Source organism: Gouania willdenowi, chromosome 24, assembly GCF_900634775.1.
Source record: "Gouania willdenowi chromosome 24, fGouWil2.1, whole genome shotgun sequence".
NCBI classification, from domain to species: domain Eukaryota; kingdom Metazoa; phylum Chordata; class Actinopteri; order Blenniiformes; family Gobiesocidae; genus Gouania; species Gouania willdenowi.
Genome location: NC_041066.1, coordinates 16,581,740 through 16,604,656, shown reverse-complemented (window position 1 = coordinate 16,604,656; position 22,917 = coordinate 16,581,740). Strand labels below are relative to the sequence as shown.

The following is a 22,917-nucleotide window of genomic DNA, read 5'->3' as shown; positions in this document are numbered from 1 at the left end:
AGAACCAAATCATCCACATATTTTGTAATAATGTCCGTCAAATATTACATTCTTTGAAATTATTTTGCCTTAAAAAAATGTGGAAGGGTCAGGACCCACTTTGCCTTCTGATCCCCAATGTCGAGTAGAAAATATCGGTGGATGAACCCAATTATAATTGTTTTTAGTTTTTTTAAATGAAAATAAAGGTATGTAAGCATAACTCTTGTGAGAATGTGTTAAAATAATGGTATGGTTTTACTAACTTAAGTTACAAAGTAATACATTAAAAACATGTACCTTTTGACATTTACAGATTGAACGCGCAGGAAATGTAATAGTGCATCAATAAATATTAAATAGTGGTGTAAATTATTTTTTGTTCATTTGATGTATTTTTTTTTTTTTTAAATGCGCACTTTCCTCCATGTTTGGACTAATGTACACACAGGCATGGACAAGGAATATCTACATAATATCTATACATGATACAATATCAATACATGGTCATTATTTCTAAGAATTGGCCCACACACAGCTTCCTCTGTACTTTTTTCACCCACTTAAACTCTTCCAACCACATTTACAGATACTGGTCGCAGTTTGTATGCATGTTGCAAAGTTATTTAGGTTGTGGTGTGTTACGCAAAACAACTTTCTACCACCACACCCACACGCACATTTCCAGCATTATAAAAACAGAGCAGCGGGGCAGCCAACAGGCAAAGAGATACTGAACCGAAACCTGAGATGAAGACCCTTGTCATCGTGCTAGCTTTCCTGTTGGCATTCTCATCCAACACTGTACTGGCACAAAGTAAGCCTTTCATGTTGTTTCTATAAGAATGTTTGTTTGATATTAACCATTCTATAGAACCCATACTATCTGAATAAATGTTGAAATGCTTGATTTAATATAGATGCTGCTGCTCATCTTATAGTCGATAGATGTTGAAAAAAAATGACACGAATAGTCTAAATTAATCCTAATGAGGCCAGTTGTGCTAAGTTTGACAATGTATAGGTATTTTTAGCAGTGGTTCACAAAAAATCACTGCACGACATATTTTATTTCCTTTTAAAAATGATAAAGAATTAAATCACATTCAATGGGGAAAAAAATCCAAATATGAAACTTTTTAAAATTTACTGTTTTGCTTTAACTGATTCTTTTATTTTTTTTTTTATTTCTTAAAGATGATTAAAAACATCAAGAAGAATTGGAATAACATTTTATTTAGAAAAAAAATTGGTTCGTAGTTTGAAAATATGTTCCCACATTTGTTTAAGAATATTCTCTCAAGGTAAGGCTCCCAAACCGGAATCATTTTTATATGCACATGTATGTATTTGCAACTAATGATATATTTAATTCATTATATTATATGTTCTTTGTTACTATTTTTTTTTCACCATTGTTATTTAAGAATGAATAAAAATAGTTTATTAAAAAAAAGCACTTATAGGTATTATTTTGCAGTCACAACACAATGTCATTGCAGTTTTTGTATAAATAAAAACCAAAAAAAGTTTGTATTGAGCTTTGTTGGTTTGTATCCTTTGTGAATAACTCTATTGTTCCTTCAGACAGCTTTGGTCCATCGACCTGCTGCTTTTTCTTCAAAAATGGTCCACTGAAGAAGGCCAATGTGATAAGCTACACATACACCAGCAGCCTGTGCTCAATGGATGGTGTGCTGTAAGTGTCTCCACTTTATTTTTTTAATAATAATGTGGTCAGAAGTGACAAAACTCTTAATTTAAAAAGCATATTTTATCTTTCTCCTGTTCCAGTGTCAAAATGAGGAATGGCGCTGAAATCTGTGTTGACCCTTCAATGAAGTGGGTGAAGAAAATCATTGAGGAAAAGCCGATGATGCCATAGGCAAGATGAAGTAGATGAAGATCTAAATGTCTTGTACAACAATGTGTGATCAAAACATTTTTTCTAAAAATATTACAATTTTTCTTTTAAAAAAACTTAAGGAGTAAAAAAACTGGCAAACTAATTTTATAATGGTTTTTCTTTTGAAATAAAATATACAAATCTAAAAATCAATAAACATTATACAATAATGTGTGATTTTATGTCAAACCTTATTTTCTCATAAAGCACAAGTCAAACTCGGGGTGCAGGAAGATTTTGTTCGAAGTAGAAATTATGGGAAAAGCATTACTTTTTGTCATTTTCCATATCAAGTATAATGGGTGTTTGCCATATTTAGTGGCATTTAAAAAATAAAAAAAAAAGCTGGAAAATTCTGGCATTATATCCCATGATAGAGTGCGTGGTCCTTTAACCGAAAGGTTGGGGGTTTTAATGCCGCTCTATCCAAGTCATTGTGTCCTTGGTCAAGGCGCTTTACCCCCATTGTCTTGCATGAATGTTGGTGGTGGTCAGAGGGGCAGTAGGCCTGAAATGGTGTGGCTATATTGTAGCTTACCACCACTAGTGTGAATGAATAATGGTTTCTGTACGCACTTTTGCGTCTCCTTTTTTTTATTTTTTTTTTTAAAAAAAACATAAATCAAGCCATTATTACTATTGAATTTGTGGGTTTTTTCCGTCACAAAAACATGATTTTTTTTTTTTTTTTTTTTTTTTTTTTTTTTTCTCCAAGTCTGACCCATTTGAGGTCAAACTGGGTCGTATGTGGCCCTTGAACTACATTGAGTTTGACACCTCTTATAGCAGGGGTCACCAACATGATGCCTGCAGGCCCCAGGTAACCCACATGTCACCAATGAGCTCCATCTAAAATCAGAATTACTTTCCATGTTTCAAACTCAAAGATAAATACAGATGAGAGATGTAGTTAATACTTAGTAAAGTTAAATACTGCTGCATGTGATAACTTTTTTTGTATCAAATTAACCATCTTTAAATGTTTTCACTGAAACATTGTTGCAGATTTGGCGTATTTGTTGTAGTATATTATATATGATACAGCTTTTTTTTTAAATGCTAAGTGGATTATTATTATTTTTAATTTATTGCTTTATTTAACAGGGGTGGTGTACATTAATATCAATATGGAAAACATACCATAATTAGCCAAAAGGCTATTTTTCATCTGCAATCCCTGGACCGAATGACTAACATATGACAATTGTTCCAATTTTACAAATGTTACTTGTTTTACAATGAGTTAAAACTTAGTAGCTAGTAAAATAGGAAGATGATTCTTTATGGAAATAAACAATTGTATAAATTAGGAGAAATTAAGTGTTTCATGTTAAAACTGGAACATTTTATACTTATCTTACCCTTTAATTAAAGTGAAACTGTGATCATTTGGTTTTTAAGCAGTGCTTTTTAACTGGTAGTGCTTCAGATTACACACTATGAAGTAGCTCATAATTTCAGAAAGGGTGGTGACCCACCTCTGCCTTATGGAGTATCTGTAGAACACTCCTTCCTCCACCAGTATAACATATATGACCAGCAGGAGGCGCTCTTCTCTCTTGCAGTTTAATATGAACCCTTTTTAGAGTCTGACATACAGGGCCTATTCTTTGCCCTGAGTGGGATTACATCATTAGGGATTAAAAGAGCTAATCTGTGAATGGTGAGTATCATCATATGAAACCATAAAGTTCAAACCCAGCTACTTCTCCAGTGCAGCCTTCGGGCAAAAGAATAGAAAGCATCAGTCGTCAAAAATAGAAAAGCCAGTGAAAACCAACAGCTGCTGGATGCCAAGCCAGACTCCCACCAGACTGGTGTGGATGCTTCAGAAAGAACTGACCTGGATATTTATCAGCCTCTCTAAAGGATACAATAAATGAATTCACCGTCCGACTCCTCTTAAAATAACTCTGTTAAATATTCACCATATCATCCTGTGTGATGTGTGAAAAGAGGCTCTGATTATTAGGTAGAAATGATGGGCCTTGTTGAATACATTTACATTGTGATGAGAGACGAACAAGAAGGTGACGAGGACGATTGGTTTCCCCGTGATTACAGCCTATTTTACCATGTTTTTTAAAAAAAAAGATATTAGGATTGTTAGAGCAGGGGTTCTCAACTGCTCATGTGAAAAATAAACGTGTTTTGTGTACTTGAAGCCACACTAATCATCAATATACTCCAAATTTGTCTATTAGTTAACCTAAACTAAAGCATGCTATTTTGGAACAACTGATTTCGTACTAAATATATTTTAATTGTAATTGAATTGTAAAAAAGTTCAACTGAAAGTGTATTTTGTGTATATGACAATCTACTAATATATGCTAAATTAATCAAATGTAAGTGTACTTTTTTGTATAACAAGTAAAACCTGTTCATAGAGTATTAAAAATATATAACCATTATATTTGTATTACATTCTTACTGTTTTACTATGCTTTATTATATAATTTATTTATTCCATTTACAAAAAGCATACTTGGATACATACCGTGGTCTCACCTTGGATCTACATTTTGCCCTCGGTCATTGAATTGCAACCCACTTTTTTCTTTTCAGAATTTAACCAGCTACATTTAGTTCCCCAAAAATAGCTGTTGAAAACAATTATCTATATATATATAAAATCTTTTTTAAAACGTGAATCTAAAGATTTCCCTGTGCAACATGCATTTCATAGCATGCCTGTCAAAAGAGACTGAGAGACTTTAAGTATTCATTTTTGACTGTCCGCAACCCACCCGGTACAGGTCCGCGACCCACTTTTGGGTCCCAACCCACCAGTTGAGAATCGCTGTGCTAGAGGAAATACTTAATTTTTACTGTATGTGAGCATGAATACACATTTTCACATGCCTTTGTAGCTCAGTTTTCAATAAGTGAGACTTGGTGATGCAATTTTAATCATTTGTTATTGAAATGACAACCTGTTGTTGCAACCACAAAATTAAAAACAATTGATGAAATTACATCTTAGATAAAAATAAGAAAAAAATATTTGAATGACAAGAAGAAATCATGTCACTGTAGGTCACACTAATGTGTGTGAACCTTTAGAAACTGAAGATGAAAAGAAAAAAAAACATTTTTATGTTTACAAATGTGATTAATATTTTTAAAGTGTAAAATAGAAGGCAGATGGCATTGGTTCTCGCCTCATCTTGTGCAAAGATGTGTTGATGATGAATGTGTGGGTGTCGCAAACACTTGATCTTTAATATAAACTTGCACCGCTGTCCCTTAGTGTACAAGCATGTGAATTACGCAGTCATATCTGTGTTGTAATGAGGACAAAAAAAAAACAGCAAAAGCATAAAAGGCTGAAGAAAAGACGTGAGAACTGTAGTGTGTCAACGTTTTCTCACTGTTCTGATCCAGTCAGAGGTGAGGAACACACACTCGCTCACAAACGCACACGTGTGTATAAATAACCAGCGTGTGTGGTCAGCTTTTCCTGTCAGAGGGACTCAACGTACAATGAGCCCTGGAGAAAACATATAAACTACAGTATAAACATTCCACCTTAAGACAATGTATTCGATTTTCCATTATGTTGCCATGGCAATAAGCATCAGAACATATAGTAGCTGCCTTAGGCTGAAAATAATCCAATGATTACTAAGTTCAGTCGCTATAAGAAGAACGAATAAAGATGGGACTCTGTACTAGAGATGGATGTCTCTTGTTTAATTACATACAGCTTTCTGGGTTGCTAGGAAACCGAGGATGAGAAAAAGAGAAGATGAGACGCAGGGTGAGATTGGTTTTTAATAGATCTCTGCTTATATTGTGTCCTGACCACTTGTGTTTGGGAGGAATTCCTGCGCACTGATGAAAAATAAAGAGATCACTTGTTAAAGTTCAGCAATTGATAAGGAGTCAGTCTTGTAAAATGAAGGTTATGGGTTTGTACTTGGGTTTCCCTTTTAATCTCTTGTGTTTAATTTAGTTTGAGGGTTTTTATTGTTTAGGTTCCCTCTTTGTCTGTGGGTAATGGATTGCTTGGTTCTTATCACACCTCCAGGATTGTCACCAGTATTATTTTTTGTTGTCTACAAAATTTTGTCATAGTTTTCGTCAGCTGCATTTTATAAGTGACAATAACTAGACTGACTAATTTAAAAAAATACTTATGAACAAAAACTATATAAAATTCTATTGATACTTTTGTTAACTAATTAAAATTAAACTATAATGTTCACCTTAGGTGTGTAAAAAAAAAAAAAAAAATATTTCAAGATATATCGCGATTTTTTTGGGTGCAGATTTTAAATCGATTTTTTTATTTAATTTTCTCACTTACAGTGGTTACAATGCCGTCATTATGTTGTAATGGTTACTTTGAGACTTCTACACAGTAGCCTCAGTGAAAATAAACTTGTTGCACTTTATTTTATGATGGCAGTGTTTAACACTGCATTTTTTTTTCAGTGTAAATGTGCAAAAACACTAATAATAAATAAATAATAAATGGGATGTTTTGAAGCAAATAGTTTTGACTCGATTTATCGTCTGAATGATCAATAGCTTCTGATGAACATATACAGCAACTTGATTTTTCATCTCTACGTTAAATTTTGATATTAACTGGGTAGAATATTGTAATATATCGTGATATTGTGACAATATCATATCGTGACCCAAGTATCGTGATATGTACCTTATTGCAACATCCTTGCCAATACTCACCCCTAGTTCACATGGGACGAAATCCAATCAAAACTACTTTTATTGCGTGGAAGGCGCAAAAAGCCATGAAATCCAATAGGAAGTATAAGCTAATTGTGTTTTCAGATGTAGTACAGCCCGTGTGTATTTACAAACCTTAATGCCAACCATTATCAGGTTGATAAATGCTATTTGAATTTTTTTTAAAAATGCATAAACTCTTTTGTTGTCATTGAGATCACTAAAACTGGAACTAAAATAGTCCTGATGACCAGATCTAAGTTTAATTTTAGTCAAAAAACTGACTAAAACTAAATCAAAATTAACACTGCTTGTCACTGTCTGTATGTTTGTGAGTAAAATAAAGAATTGATAGGATTTGTTTATGGGTCACACAGGTGTGCCTAATTTCCTGATTACCTCGACGACTCCTGACGGCAATGCACAGCGTGTACCCATGGGTGTCAACTCATTTTAGTTCAGGGGCCAAATACAAAGCAGGTTGAAAATGAGCAATTCCAACATTGTTCTTCCCTATACATATTCATAAGGTAGTGGAAGTTAGACAATATCCAATATATTCATTTCTTTGAGTTTGTGACCAATTTTTGTATTCATTTTGGGGAAAAATTGTGGACTATTTTTTTAAAAATTGCAGGATTTTGGAAAAGATTTTTAGAAGGTTTATTTTTCTGCCATCACATGATAAAAGCGTGTGCTGACAGTTGACAACAAAAATACACAAAACAAGAAAATATGCGAAATAACAAAAAACAACAAAAAAAACCCCAAAAACCAAAAACAGCAAAAATCACACCAAAAACACAAAAAGATTAAGACAAATATACTAAATTGACAAACGACAAAAACACACAAACTCACAAAATGAGAGACAAATGTACAACATATCAAAGTAAAAACATACAAAACAACATAAAAGAAAAAAAAATACACATAATTTCAACAAAAACACATAAAATGAAAAAATCACAAAATTCCCTGGCAAATATTGTGGATATTCATTGAATTTATGTATTTGGAAGAGCTGAGATATCTACAACTGAATTACTGTATTTTTACATAATGACTCGTGTTCTGTAATTTAGACTTTATCCTGCGGGCTGAATTTAATCTTCCACACGGGCACACGGGCCTTGAGTTTGACATGTGCAGATCTGCGTCCATTGTTAGCTGAAGTGTTTTTGTTTTTTTTTGCACTATTGTTAGACAATGTTTGATTAACCTATGAGGAACTTTAGGTTATTATTATTGCTAGGTATGCACCGAAATGAAAATTTGTGGCCGAAGCCGAATAAAATATAAACGCTTGGCCTAATACCGAATATCTAATACGGTTACGTTTTTCACTATTTTTTAATAGTGCATAAATAGCCTAGAATACATTTTTAGACATGTTTTTTAAAGAAAGTAAATGTTTATTGAATATTCTGACATTTTTTGAATATTCCAGTAGCCTTTGCTTTTCAAAAAAAGCACAACAAAGTTTTTCATTTATATTAGCCCTTCACATAAAACAAAACATGCATTAAAAGAAATAAATAGTGCATTAAAGGGGAGGTATGATGAAAAAAACACTTTATAATGATTTTGCTGCAGTGATATACATCCCTTTAGCCTCATTCAGAGGGACAAAGGTCTGTTTTCTCCCTCCCTCCCTCCAAACGGGCGAGTTGGATTTTGCCCACGTTGGCAGGTGACGTCACCTAACACGCCTCCTAGAATGTGAGCTCCTCCCTCTCCAACCATAAACAAACACTGTGCTTTAATATAGAATATATATTATACTTTATTGCCATATATGTGAATGCAAACTGCACTACTGGATGCCAAAACTGCACAACTTTTTCTGCTGCTGATTGTGTTGGGACTGCATGGAGCCACGGACCCATTGTTTACACACATCAGCTGTTAGCACTCCGTGCTAATGCTACATTAGCCTATGCAGCGAGACCCGACATCGCTTGTGAACTGAGGAGGAAACAATGAGGATGTTTATGGATTCGTAGCTCACAGCGCTAACAACCGACTTTGTTGTGGATTTGGACGGCTTCCAACTTTTATGCAGTGATGGAGAGAACGGAGAGGAGGAGCTGCTGCTTGCACTCACACTTGACTCAAGTGATTTGATTGCGTCATTGCGTCACACGCTACTATTCGGCCTTGCTTTTAACTCACTAAACCGAATATATATTCGGCCGAATATATTTAGTGGCCGAATATTCGGTGCATCCCTACTTATTACCTTATGTTTTATTGGCATCCACGGGCTTTTAAAATAAAATTTTTCCATATTTTTAGAAGCAGAGAATCCTGTGAGCCAATTCAATTATACTTATCTTTTTCTTTAGATTGAAAATCTTAAGATCCTTTCTGTTGAACTGCACCTCATTGAAGGTGATCTCTCTGAAACGTAACATCAGACTGGTGCACTGCTCCTTTAAATAGCGGAAGAAGAGGAGAGAGAGGGAGAAATGAGAGTGAAACAGAGAGGAGACTTGATAGTAAAAGGGGGGCTGCAGAGCTCTCTGGATCTACTCTCACATAGAAGTGAGGGGTGGAGGGACTTTAGCATAAAAGAAAAAGAGATGTTGCTCTTCTTTAAAGGATTTTCCTAAAGATTTTTAAACTAATTGAAGAAGGATTTGGACATGGGACCAAATGGCAGATATCGCTGACCCCTGATATGACCACATATTAACATATTTGTGGTCTGAGGGAAATAGTGCTTGCTTCTTCTGACTCCTCTTCCTCCTCTCAGTTTTTTGTTCATTCTTTGAGAGTTTCAGCATCTTAGCAGCAGTTCATGGAAAAAAGGAGCAGAATATAATCTATATGTTTGGAATATAAATATCCTGCATGTGTCAAAGCCAGTGAATAAGGAGCCAACTGTTGACATGAAGTGCAGATTACAGGGGATTTAACATTGATTATGTTTGACTATTACTAAATTTGCAGAGTCCAGAGGAAAAAAAAACACAAATTAATTTCCAGGCAGCCTACCAGATTATTAGGAGCTATTTTTAGCCCAGAGACAGGAGAGTGAGGGAGGCAGAAGGACAAAGAGAGATGGCACAGAAGGAGGGAGCAGCCGAGCAGGGCCGTGTAAAAACAGATGACAGCCTTGGGGCTAAAGCCATGGTTGGAGCCCCCACGGCAGGTGGAGGTGTGGTGGTGGAGGTGCGGGAGAAGAAGGGTCCTCTACGAGCGGCAATACCCACAATGCCATTCCCTCTGGCGGTTATCTGTCTTTTCCTGAACACCTTCATACCTGGACTGGGTAAGTGTGTAATCACACTTGTATGTTTCTTTGCTTGCGTTAAAAATGACATGAGACAAAAACTCCAAAAGACCTAACAATGAGGAAAGCAACATGTGCGTAAACAAAACCTGGAGATCACCTGGAGAATATGCAACCCTGATCCATTGAACACCCAAAATAAATTACAATTTTACGAACAATTTGAGATTATTACAGATAAGCCACTTGCTAATGGCTACCATTTGCTATCATACAGGGAGTTGAGCCACTAAATCCATCTACAGTAGAGCTAGCGGGACTAAGGTGGGTAACAATAATTATAAACAAGAGCCCTCAGAGTGCGCAAACCTCCACCAAGTGCTAAATGTCTTCTTTACCATCATCATTCACACCTTTTTTAAATGAAAAATTAAAAATGGTATCCTCATTAATAATGATACAGTAGGTCCAAATGTATGGGCAGCACCATTTTTTGAAAAAATTGGGATGAAATATGCAATCTAATCGGACACAGTTAAAACTCAATGAAGTTATTGAAGAACCAACCTCACATAGCTTAGTCGAATTTCATAAAGGTCATTCAGTTACGAACCGAGATATGAATTACTTACATTTTGCCAATGATAGGGATTTTTAAATTGTCTGTGCAGCAGGGTTTGCATGTTCTCCTAACCACATAACTCTGCACAGGACTAGCAGTTTAGAAAATGTGTTTGTCAGATTTTGGCTAGAATCTAAACTCCAAAGAAAAATCCAATAATTAATGAGGAAATTAATCAAAATGTAAAAATGGATGTTTATTTAATGATACATTTAAAATAGAGGATTTATTAAAATGTTATCGATCAGCTTCACCATTAGTTATTCGTACATTCACAAAATGTTTTGCTGAAATTGACAAAAAAAAAAATGGCAAAAATCAAGATTGTGTATGTGTGCCTGAATGCCATGACATTTCATTGAATAGCGGCAGCTTGTTGCCATGACAACGCTGGCTAAGACCAACAAAAAACTTGTGTGAAAGTGTTTATGTGAGCTATTTGCCAGCAATTGACAAGATTGAAAAAGCTTCCTTAAATTAAAGAAAACATGGCTTCGTTAGTGTTTAGTATTCAAGATGTGACTTTTCCTCTCCTGGTTTAAGTACCGTACTCAGATCCCTACTTTGCTCCATGCTTTCAGTCATCATCAGAAGTGTCTGATGTAATGCAGTCATAACCTCACGATGTCGGTTCAGGTGTAAACATGTGGTGGAGAGAGTCGCACCAGAAGCTGTCATCAGATGCAATTTAAAACAGAGTTGAAAATAATGACATTTCACACGTCATGTACAAAATTTCCCTTAAGAGGATTGGAAAGTGTGAACCTCCAAACTGAGAGCATGTGCTGCGTGTGCACGTGAGTGATAGTGCTGCTGCTGGAAGGATTCACTGGGAAAGCCGTGTTAGCTTAATGTCTCATTTTGATATGTTCCATCTTCCTGTGCGTGCATGTAAAAAGCTTGAAACGTGTAGTTGTGTGAGTGACTTTTTTTTTTTCCCCGAGATGCATATTCTTCATGCATCAAACTGACTTCTCTGATATTAATTCTGCCATTAGTGAGATTGTATAACATGTGTAACATCCTAACTATTATTTTCAGTGCACTTAATTTTTATCATCCCGTAGATTTTTGGCAGTTAATTCATCTTCCACACTTAGTCCAATTTGACCGACCAGTGTAAATAATACTAATCATATGTATGTATATATCTGGAGTTTTCTTAAGTTTAACGGTTATTGATTAATTCTCAAAAATAACTTGATAAATAACCCATTCAAACCTGGAACTTGGAATAGTGATATAGTGATTTAGAGGGTAATAATGACTCTGAGGGGTAATTCTGAATCCGAGGGGTAATTCTGAATCCGAGGAGTCATACTGACTCCGATGGGGAATTTTGACACTGAGGGGTTATACTGACTCTGAGTAGTAATTCTGACTCTGAGGGTTATACTGACTCCGAGGGGTTCAGCCTATGCATCTTCACATGCATTTTCTTTGAGAAATAAAATTTGTCTATTTTTTCTTGACTTTTATTACATTTATTACATTCATCAACACAGAAACATCAACACCATTGTTGTTCTTTGAATGGCTAACTGGGTTTATAAACTGGTATTTTTCATCCATCTGGATCCTTGTAAGACAGGCCTCACACAGTTAAACTGGCGAGAATGTGCAGCAGGGTACACAGTCTTCTTTATTTTCCTCTTTTTAAAAAATGTTTTTTGTCTTCCTTTTTAGTGTCTCTCCTTTTATGCCTTTTTCTCTTTCTGCCTGCAACACTCTCACACTCTATCATTAACCTCCCACACTAGCAGTGGGTGCTTTGTAGAGTTCTTTGTGCAATTATAGTAATTAGCCAGGGTAATATCAAGACGCGCATACAGGCACACAGACGCAATGTTACAAATGCGACATACAAAAGAATGGAAGAGCTCTTTGCACACAGAGGACTGTTGGAATAGATTGCTTTCATAGGGCATAGAAAATAAATTAAAACTGTATTACAGCATCCAAAGGCTTATTTCCAACTGCACAATTTAATACAAGCCAAGTTAATTTCTAAATCACTGGCTTTGTTCTGTCTTAACACCCTTCATTTTTTTATACCCACTTATCCTGATGAAAGTCATGAGGCTTCAGAGCAGCGGGTATAGTCAGGATACGCCCTCGTACATTCATCACAGGGTCACACACTTTAGCTCTTACATTTTAAGAGGCTCCAATCAACATAAAATACGCATAAAGAAAAGTAAGATGAACAATTAATTGCATTTGCAATATTATTGCAATATCATAAAACGCGATTTTCTAATTGCAAAGGCTGCAATTTTTATTTTCATTTTTTCTTGTCCTGTTACGTTCAGAGTGTTTAAAACGTGACGTTAGTTAGATATGTTGACGAGGTAAAGCCACAGATTTGTTTGCTTTATTGTTGTAATCTGTGCTTTAAAATTAATATTTTATATTTATTTAAAGTTTAAATAAATCTGAAATCGTTTATTATGAAACAGATTGATTTATTGCTTGTGTTCATTGAAAATTACATGTTAAAAAAATTACGTTACAACGTAATGACGGCGTTGTCACAACTGTAAGTGTGAACATTAAGGATAAACCATCCTGAGTTACTGACAATGCACAAAAATAAGAAAAGATCATTTCTCCGATTGTGTCAGTTTAAACACTGATCTGAACAGATCATATGAAAATAAAATGCCTGTGCAATGTCTCCAGCAGTAGAAAACACACGTCCACGAAAATGTGAAAAATACATGTCACGGCAAATTTGCGGTTGACCTCATTTGGAGACATGATTTATTGCTCTGGTTGAATGATGGAGTCCAGGCGAGGCATTGATGATTTTATAAAAAAGGTTTATTATAAAACTAAATAAAAAGGAGTACAAAGATGGACCAAATTAGTGACCGCCCCGGGCGGACGTCCGATGACAGAGTGGCACAGTTCTAACTCATCACGTATATTCCCCCTCAGTCCCCCTCCCTCCTCCCGCCAGGAGATAAAGAGGACAGGGTGGAGGTGAAAGAAGAGGGTGAAAAGAGACAGTTTCTTCTTTAGGTCAAAACAACCAGTTCTCTGGTATCTCCTGATTGTCGTGAGTGTTGGAGGTGTGTGCGTGTATGGTGTTTGTGTGTATGAATGGATGTGTATTGGGTGTGTGTGCGTGTATGGTGTTTGTGTGTATGAATGGATGTGTATTGGGTGTGTATGTGTGACTATGTGAGTGTGTGTAGGCATGTGAGTGTGTCATGCCTCTGTGTCTGAGGGACAAGATGTGTTTGGGGAAGCTGACCTCGAGAAGAGAGCAGAAAACATGAGACAGCAGAAATGAAAAGTCTCAACTTAAAGCCTTAAAAAGAATAGTCTATGAGTAAATATGTTAATAAACATAACTAACAATTTTGCCCTGACATACAATAAGAAAAATATTGATTAAATATCAGAAAAGAAAAAAAAAATATATATATACACCCCTTTTCTGCACTCACATGTTGACCCATTATTGCCACTTTTAACCTCTTTTCACCATATACTGTATCATTCTTATTTTTACCAATTTCACCACATTCATGATTTGTCAAGCCCATTATTTGCCCGTTTAAACTAATTGTTTCAATATTGACTCCTAAAAATGTTTATTGGCACTTTGAACCCTTTGACCACTCTAAATTGCAACTTTTAACTAATTTCTGTGGTTTTTAAAATCCCATTTCACCACCTTTTTGGTCACTTTTAACCTCTTTTATTTCTGATTAAAACAAGTATTTACATCTTTAAGATTACTATATTCTATGGCGCAAATAATAATAAACTTCCTGAACAACAGTGGAAATTATTCAGAGAAATAAATAATTGGTTATCACAGAACAATATAAAATAATTTTGCTGACTTAATGGATGGGCCCCAAAAATCTCTCCTCTTTATTCCCCCTTATAGATGGCTCTGTCACCACATGACTGTTCTTCAATGTTCATGTCTGTGTTCAACCACCTTCAGGTACAGTGGGGGGCACCTTTATTTTGGGGGCTACAGGCTGAAAAGGTTGAGAAACTGCATTAGAGGAAATTCTCCTGAGCACATTATTGTGTAGATAATCAATGACTAGGACCATTAATGCTGTTAACAGCCTCAAACTTCACATTATTCGTCACTGTAAACACAAACTTCAGTGAAACATGTGACTGACGAGGCTATATGAACTAATGAACATGCTGGAGCCTGAGATGAGAAGCATGAGTAACATCCTGTGATGAGTTTACTGTCCGTCATGGCTCAGATGTGGAGGAGGGAACTCCACCAGCAGCCAGAGCATCTGCTGGTGGGCGCAGACCCAGCAACCTGAAAACTCCTCAGACTGATTTGATCATGTTGTCTCCCAGTATGGTCACATTTTATCCTGCTGTCGCTCACACTGTAGAATAAGTATTTTTATTTTTTTTCACTCATTTATTCAACGATAGATAATTAGAAGTTTTTATGTAGCCTCTATTTTCTCTGGTTACTTTTAACCAGAGGTGAAAGTAATAGATTACAAGTACTCACGTTACTGTAATTGAGTTACTTTTATGGGCACTTGTACTTTTTTGAGTATATTTCTTAATCATTCATTTTACTTGTACGTAAGTACATTTTAAAAGAAGTAAAGTAATTCATTACATTTCTACACTCAACCGCTACTGACTAAATTATTATTATTTTTTTTTTTAAATGATCATCGGATATTGTGAAACTACAAAAAATGAAATGACCAAACGACAATCAAATGTATCACATCATAGCCAACCAATCAGATTAAACGTAATGCACGGTGCCAAAACAACATTGAATGGAGGTTATTTTCTCATTTTTAGAGTTAATAAATTTCGATATACTTAGAGCCTGATAATTTTTTTTTTTAGTTTTGCATTGAATTAATTGGTGTTATTTTATTTTAAAAATTTATTTTATACAGATATCTTTGTTGAAAATACATTAAGGTTCAATTGTGCAAGATTTTGTCTCTTTTTATATACATGAGATATTTACTGTATACAAGGGAATCGTGGCAAGATTTCTTACCAAAAATAAAAATGGGGGTGAAAGTAACTAGTAACTTTTACTTTGAGTAATATTTAATTGAGCTACTTTTTACTTGTACTTAAATACTTTATGTACTTGAGTACAATTTCAATCAAGTAACAGTACTTCTACTCGAGTAGGATATATTAGTACTCTTTACACCTCTGTTTTTGGCTTTATTATACCTTAAAAGTGTAGTGAAAAGTGTGTGGAAAGAGGACATTGAATTACATTGCATTGGAAAAAAATGTATAAATAAACAGAAGATAAATCTTTGCTTTCTGTTTGCTTATGTTTCTTCTAGTCTAAACTGACCACTTTCCTGGTGCTGGAATGTTTTTAATCCCTTTTTTAGATAAAGCCGAAGCAGGCCATGTAAAAGCAAATATTTAGATTTTCAATGGAATCTGCTAGTTTTGCCTATATGTGGCCTGTAGAACATTGGGCTAACTTTTTTTTTTTTTAAAGCTGTTCTGAGCAGAACATGAGGTCATTAATCAGACAGTGAGATTAGAAACTTGGCATTCATAACGAAGAGAAAAACAATGAAGGATAAGTGGGGATAAGACTTGATCGGAGCTCATAATGTAACCGAGTCCGCTTTAGCTTTCTCTAAGACACATGATGTAGATGGCAGCACCGTCACCTCTCCCTCTAATCTCCTCCCCTTTCTCCACCTGTTCGGTTCACCCTCTTGTTCAACTTCTGTTAATGTGAGAAGAAATGGAGCAGAAGAAGAAGGGCCATGGCCCCCAACGCCTACCAGGCATCTAGACTAGTGTCACATTAAGTTCACGCTGCAGCTTTACCTTCAAAGGTTACATCAAGCCTGTAGCCAAAGCATCTGTATCTTCATAACTATCAATGTGCTACATCTGTTCATCCCTACTGGACAAGCCCCCATTATTCTATCATGTGTTTTGGACTGGAAACGGTGAAAAGAATTGCACATGTTCTGGGAGAACTTGTAAACTAATTATTATAACTATTTATTTATATTAAAGGTTATTTACACTAAGGCCGCACAATTACAGTAAATGAACCTGATTGTTAGTGGTTTTTACATTTAACATACAGGCCCTGCTGCATATCTTTTTTTTGTTTTTGTTTTTTTTTTATATATTGTATTTGACTTTGCAACATACGTACAAGACAATGATGAAGACCACACTGTAAGACCCTGAAATGACATTTTACAAATATTTACAAATCCTTTGCTTTACTTGTTTAAAATGTTTCTTTGTTTACATATTGTTTGTTAAAAAGTAGTTCAATCTGTAAAAAAATACAGATGTTTTCCCTAACAGGACGAATAATCGTGATTAAGATATTGATCAAAATCATCATAATTATTATTTTTGGCCATAATCGTGCAGCCCTAATTTACACCAACAAGGATCCATCCAGCAACTCAGTGAAAAAGAAACATGCATGTATTCAACATCAATTATTCAATTTCTGCACAAAATCCAGAACCATTTTACAACAATCTCTAGAAATCCTGAAAGTAGACTTTAGTCTAATTAGGTCCCATTAGGGGTGCAATGGTAAAACCCATACAAATGATAAATTCAGAACTTTGAGGACCTGCCATCATAAAAGGGTACCAGTATTATATTGCATATAACCTAGCTGCAATATGGCTGCAGTTAGACCTGCTCACATGAGCATTTACGGTAAAACAGGCCGTACTTCAGATTAATTGTCAGGAGGGATGTTGGACATTCTTCAGGCAGAAGGAGCGTCCTCAGAACTGCAGCAACAGGTCAATATCACTCACTGTATGAGTGTCTAGTACAGCATTATTAACAAAAGGATGCTGTGAGACATGCAGAACATTTTCACATGTCACATGCAGCTTCATTTTAAGGTTTTCATAATTCATATTAAAAGCAACGTTGTAATTTGCTTTTGATTAATAACATACTTTTGTCATGGATTCATAGGTCTGATAGGTTTACCATAAATCTTGTCAACGTATTTGTATGGAAATGTTATTTAAAATGTCATAAATATGTGACTTTTAATCGTTGGACCATTTTTGGTTAAAGTTGGATATTATCAACCCAATGATGCCGATGCTGACTGTGAAATCAGATACAGATACAAATATGAGTTCATTACTTACATCGATTTCCTAGAACATCTGCTTTTATTTGTTTTATTTATTGAAATAAATAATGAAGTCAATAAGTAAAAGCTATCACGACTCAAACTGCTGTTGTCAGCCACCATGCATCAGCATTTACTGTAAATATATAGGAACTATGCGCTGCTTCCTCATTTTTTTTTTTTAGACTTTTTCTTTGGTTTACGCTAATGATGTGTGATGCTAACCCTAATGCTAATTTAAAAAGTATGTACATTTCCATTTTTGTGGTTTTGTGGAACGATCTTGATGAAACAATTAAACTAAGTTTGTTGAGATTTGTTTTTTCATTTTCCATTTTTTATTTGTTCATTTGAAATAAATAAATACCAAAAATAAATAACCTTAATGAGAGTATAAGTATGTTTTTGTTTGTCCCACAGGTACCTTCATCTCAGCCTTCTCTGTTCTGTGTGGAGCTCACTGTGATCTGATCTCAGAGCGAGGTGTGTGCTGTGTGTTCTGGCTCAACGTGGCAGCGGCTCTCATTCAGATCCTGACCGCCGTCATCATGGTGGGGTGGATCATGAGCATCTTCTGGGGAATGGACATGGTCATCCTCGCAAGTCAGTACTTAGCATCGATTTCTCTTTTTGCATCTTTTTTTTCCTTTCTTTCAATTTGCATTTGAATGGTCCATTTAGTAGTTGTATAATTTAAGAGTAAACATGATTGGAAATCAATGGATGCTTTAGGGTACAGGCTACTCACAGAGACAGGGGTCATTCCATGTGAAAAACTAACAATAAATGAGTGAGACACAGAGGCCAGCTACAATGGTCTCATGTAAAGGATTTTCAATATCGGTAAGTGGTGAAATACCCCAAAATTGGAGTCCAAAATAAAAATGGATAAGTTGCATAAAGAAAAAATATTTTATATCCCAAGAAAGAAAAATCTTTATACTATAAATGAAAGCAGATATCAGATTTTTTTTTCATTCCCACATGCAGTTATGGGCCAATGAAAATAGTAAAAAAAAAAAGTATTTTTTTTGGATTTCAAGAGAGTGTCACCAAAGAACCAATGCATATATGTGACTAATCATTAATGATTTGAACAGTCTATATACATAGCTCAAAGCTGATCAAACTACAGGGAGCTGAGTTGTTTATTGATCAAGACCCAAATATGTTAAAGCCTGAAACCGCAAGAAACCAATTTTGAGGGGCTGGCATGTCCATCAGATAGGATGTATAACAGATCTTTTTGTATATTCTGAGAAAGTAGGTGGAGCTGTATTACTATACCAAATTTCAGTTTCCTATGTTGGGTAGTTTTTGAGATATTGGAACTAAAAATGTAAAGTGTGCCAATTGAATTATTAAGAAACAATTAATAATTTCAGAATTTTTTGAGACCGAAGTGCATGGGATTTCCCATATTAACACTCAGTGCCAATATTTAGATGTTATAATTTTCAATAAATCAAAAAAAAAAAAAAAATTGCTTCAAAGTCATTGAGAGAGTCAAAATGCTCTAAAACGGCTGGCACTGAGGGGGGTAGAAATTCTGAAAATGAGTTAATCAATCAATAATAATCAATCAACATTGTAGCAAAAGGTAGCCCTACATTTTTAGGATGGAAAAGGTATCTTTGCATAGAAAACGTATTGTGTTTGTATGAAGGTAGTGACGATACAACAGCTAACCTCAGCCTCAAGAAATTGCAGGAAATTCTTGTAAACCCCTTCAAATATTGCAGCATTGTTGAATTACTGTTTTTGTTTTCTGTTTTGTTTAAATTTTTAATGGAAGATCTGATAAATTGCATTATGCATGGCTGAATGGATGCGTATATGGATGGATGCAGGCCTCCTCTGCTCCGCATGTATATGAATTACCTTTCAAACAGTGTGTGAGTGTGTGTGCATGGCTGTGCGTGGATTGCTGTGAGCTAATCTGTGTGTGTGTGGGAGTAAAAACAGCCTCTCTGGTGTGTTTTTGTTCGCTGCTCCCTGCTGTGTTTTCTTCTTCTTCCTCCAGACCTCTGGGTGTATACGTGTCTTTTTCAACTATTCTACAAAGCTACAAGGGGAGCATGTTGACTAGGCTTTATAATGAATAAGAAGCGCTTTTAGCAACATTCAGCTGCTTGTTCTTTCATTCATGCAATAAATGTTTTTGCTTTTGATCAATGTTTCCTTTTCTTTTCCAGGGCTGCCTTCGCACAAACACGACTCTTTTCCTTTTCTCATTTTCCTTCCATCTAATGATTGTGACATTATCTCCCTCCTACTGATCGTCCTCCATCTGCCCCTTTCTGGATCTAATGATGGTTCCTGTTTGATCCCACCATACCCTTCCTTCCACTTCCCTCTGTATCACATTATTCCTCCCACTCTTTACTGGTTCACCATGTCCCTCGGTCTTTGCCCCGTCTTTTATTTCTAATGGTGTCGTCTCCCCTGGTTTCCATTTTCCTCTCATGTTCAATCGATCGTGCAGGCCAGACTTATTTGACTGTAATCATGCCGTTTGAAATGTGAGGTCAGTGCATGTTGGCCTTCAGCTATGATGAGGAACATCAGTTAAACATCAACTTTGTGATAAATCAATGCAGCTGCTTCACCAGGAGCAACAATTGATCATTAATGCTTTTACTTTCTCTTTTCTCCCTCGCTGGTCTTCATCTTCACACAAGTTTCTGATGGTAGGTGCTGGTTTTTTCCTTCCTTACCATTACCAGCACATTCCCAGTCTAAGATTGTGAAACATGATGTAATAATGTACCGGTACTAATAATACTTAAACTCAGGAGATGATCTTTTAATATCAGAATCCCATTCAGATTTCTTATTTCTTAAATATTGTCCAGTAATTATTTTTCGGCTATATCACAGGCATGGACAACAGGTGGGCCGGGGGCCACATGTGGCCCTCAAACTAACTTTGTGCAGCTCCCAAAGTAAATGAACAAAATGACTCTAATGAAAACATGCAAAATGACAGAAACATCTTAAAAAAGGACAACAAAAGTACTCAAACTATACACAAGATGACAAAAATATACAAAATAACCAAAAGCAGCCAAATAAGAACAGAAACACACAAAATAATAAAATGTACAAAAGAAAAACGTACACAAAATTATTAAATAAACACACAAAAACAACAAAAACACGAAATGAAAAATAATGTACGAACAACAAAATTGCACACAATGACTCAAAAAAATACAAAAAGACATTAAAAACACACAAAACCCTTTGTTCTCTCCTGTATTGATGCTCAGATTGGCCAATATTCTGAATACTTACTGACATAAATGCCAATAACATGTTTTTTGAATCAGATTCACATCACATTTTTGTGCTCCCTGTTGTGATAAATGTTGCTCATTCCCTCTCTATCACATGGCTTCCTTCAGTGACTCATTTTAATCAATGAAACAATCATCCTGTCTTCAACAACACATACTAAAGTGTTTGCATTACACAGATGGGAATAGTTACTACTGTCAAAGGTCTCAAATCAATGCTTTCTAATTGCAGACTGCTACTGAAAACCTATCATCATAGCTGGCTTATTTTTCTTCCAGCATAATATATAAATAACATTGATGCCCTTTTTTAGGCTGCAGAGATCAGGGAGTCCCTCAGGACGTCTGAAAGCAGCATCTCTGATGTATGCTGACATCACGTGACTAGTTTGACCTCCAGTTCCGCCCTCGAGCCTGAAAAACCACGTCCACCTCTGTAGCACCTGCAGCCTACAGCACACTGATCACAAATGGTTACAGTAATTTGTGATGGTCTGATGATGATGATCTGATCAGTGCGCACTTGTACCTGTGCAGAGCTGCATGATGGGAAAAGAGACCGTGATTGGATATTGGTGAGAAAAACCAGTGTTTGTATTTTGTTGAGTGATTACATTCGTTAAAAGTGTCAATTCTTGTCATGAAAAAATGAAGTAAAGTGGGAGGAAATCGATTTGCATGAGTCTGAAAAGTTAATTTCTCACATTTTTTTTTTGTAAATGGTGTTGGTTTAATGGAGCACAGCTGCCACTCCATTAGGTTCAGGGTGAGATGTCACTGGTTTTCTCCAGGGTTGTTTTTTCATCACATGGCCTAAATGTTGCCTCAGAGGCTAACTATAACCTTAGAGTTATTTTTGGTAGACATTCCATTTCAGGTCTGAAGTAAAAAAAAAAAAAGTCAAGTCGCTAACTGACTTTGTCGCTAACTCTTTGTTTAATTATATACCTTTAATTTTTCTACAACATGAGGATTAAACATAAATTTGCCCTGTCTTCCTTTTAAATGAACTCAGACAAACATTATTGGTTGGTTACAACACTCCAATATGCAAGAATGAAGAACATTAATGGTTAGTGTTGAACTCTTAGTAGTGTACTCTTGTTTTTCTGTAGTTACATCAGAAAATGAATCACCCTCTGCGCTCTAAAACAATTGTGATCTCACACAGCTTTGTTAAAAACACTTTTATTAATGTGTAAATCAGTCACAAGGTTTACTAACTCCGTCCTGTGACCATGTTTTCAATTATTGCTGTGAATGAATCACTTCAAATAATTTTTTCCATCGTAAACAGTCAATGTTGACGCAAGTCAATGAGCCTTAAGCAGAAAAACACTTAACAATTGTTGAATGGTCGCTGCACAGCAAGGTCTAATCAAATGTGTTTTCTATTGCAACAACACATTATCAGTAGGGTAAAACTAACCTGTCTCACGACGGTCTAATCCCAGCTCACGTTCCCTATTAGTGGGTGAACAATCCAACGCTTGGTGAATTCTGCTTCACAATGATAGGAAGAGCCGAGTTTCACAATATATATCAAAGGAACAAGCTGACATACTGTACTTTAAATCTATTGTTATTTTAGTCTAACGCCCTTTATTAAAAGTTCCTATATTTGAATGGACAAAAACCAATGACTGTCGCAAAAAGTTGTATGGTGTTTGATGATGATGATGATGATGATGTTTGTATTAGTGACAGTGTAATATCTTGCCATACTCGTGACTAATCTTCTATTCTCAGTGTCTCGCCCTAAAGTTGGGTGGAAGTGATAATGTTCGTGTTACAGCCAATCAGAATCCTTCATGGAGGCGTCAGGGAGCAGAAGTGTTGGAAAGTATTCAGTGCTCTTCTAATTTTCTGCATGAGTATTTTTTTGTGTGTCAGATGACGGTTCAGACACATACAGTACATACACACACTTGGATACTAAGTTGACTCTTATTTTGAAAAGCTTTTTTTTAATGTGTGTGTTTCAATTGAATTCATTGAAGTAACTGAAGATGTTGTAAATAAAAGTTGATTTGTTCA

General features: G+C 35.5%; 2 protein-coding genes across 3 annotated transcripts; both read left to right on the top strand.

The window, feature by feature from the left end:
• Nucleotides 1-668: 668 nt before the first annotated feature.
• Nucleotides 669-1,980, top strand: LOC114457982 (C-C motif chemokine 4-like). The gene is made up of 3 exons (XM_028440186.1): nucleotides 669-796; nucleotides 1,567-1,678; nucleotides 1,774-1,980. Exons 1-3 carry the CDS (start codon nucleotides 730-732, stop codon nucleotides 1,862-1,864), a joined length of 270 nt encoding a protein of 89 aa, XP_028295987.1. The 5' UTR covers nucleotides 669-729; the 3' UTR covers nucleotides 1,865-1,980.
• A 7,122-nt stretch (nucleotides 1,981-9,102) lies between these two features.
• On the top strand, nucleotides 9,103-21,553 carry stum (stum, mechanosensory transduction mediator homolog). Of its 2 annotated transcripts, none has more exons than XM_028439129.1 (4): nucleotides 9,103-9,860; nucleotides 18,002-18,184; nucleotides 20,263-20,271; nucleotides 21,195-21,553. In XM_028439129.1, the coding sequence occupies exons 1-4, from the start codon at nucleotides 9,650-9,652 to the stop codon at nucleotides 21,227-21,229; spliced, it is 438 nt and encodes a 145-aa protein (XP_028294930.1). In that variant the 5' UTR covers nucleotides 9,103-9,649; the 3' UTR covers nucleotides 21,230-21,553. The 2 variants fall into 2 exon arrangements, with proteins under 2 accessions (XP_028294930.1, XP_028294932.1); XM_028439131.1 differs by having other exon boundaries at nucleotides 20,244-20,271.
• The last annotated feature ends 1,364 nt before the right edge of the window (nucleotides 21,554-22,917 follow it).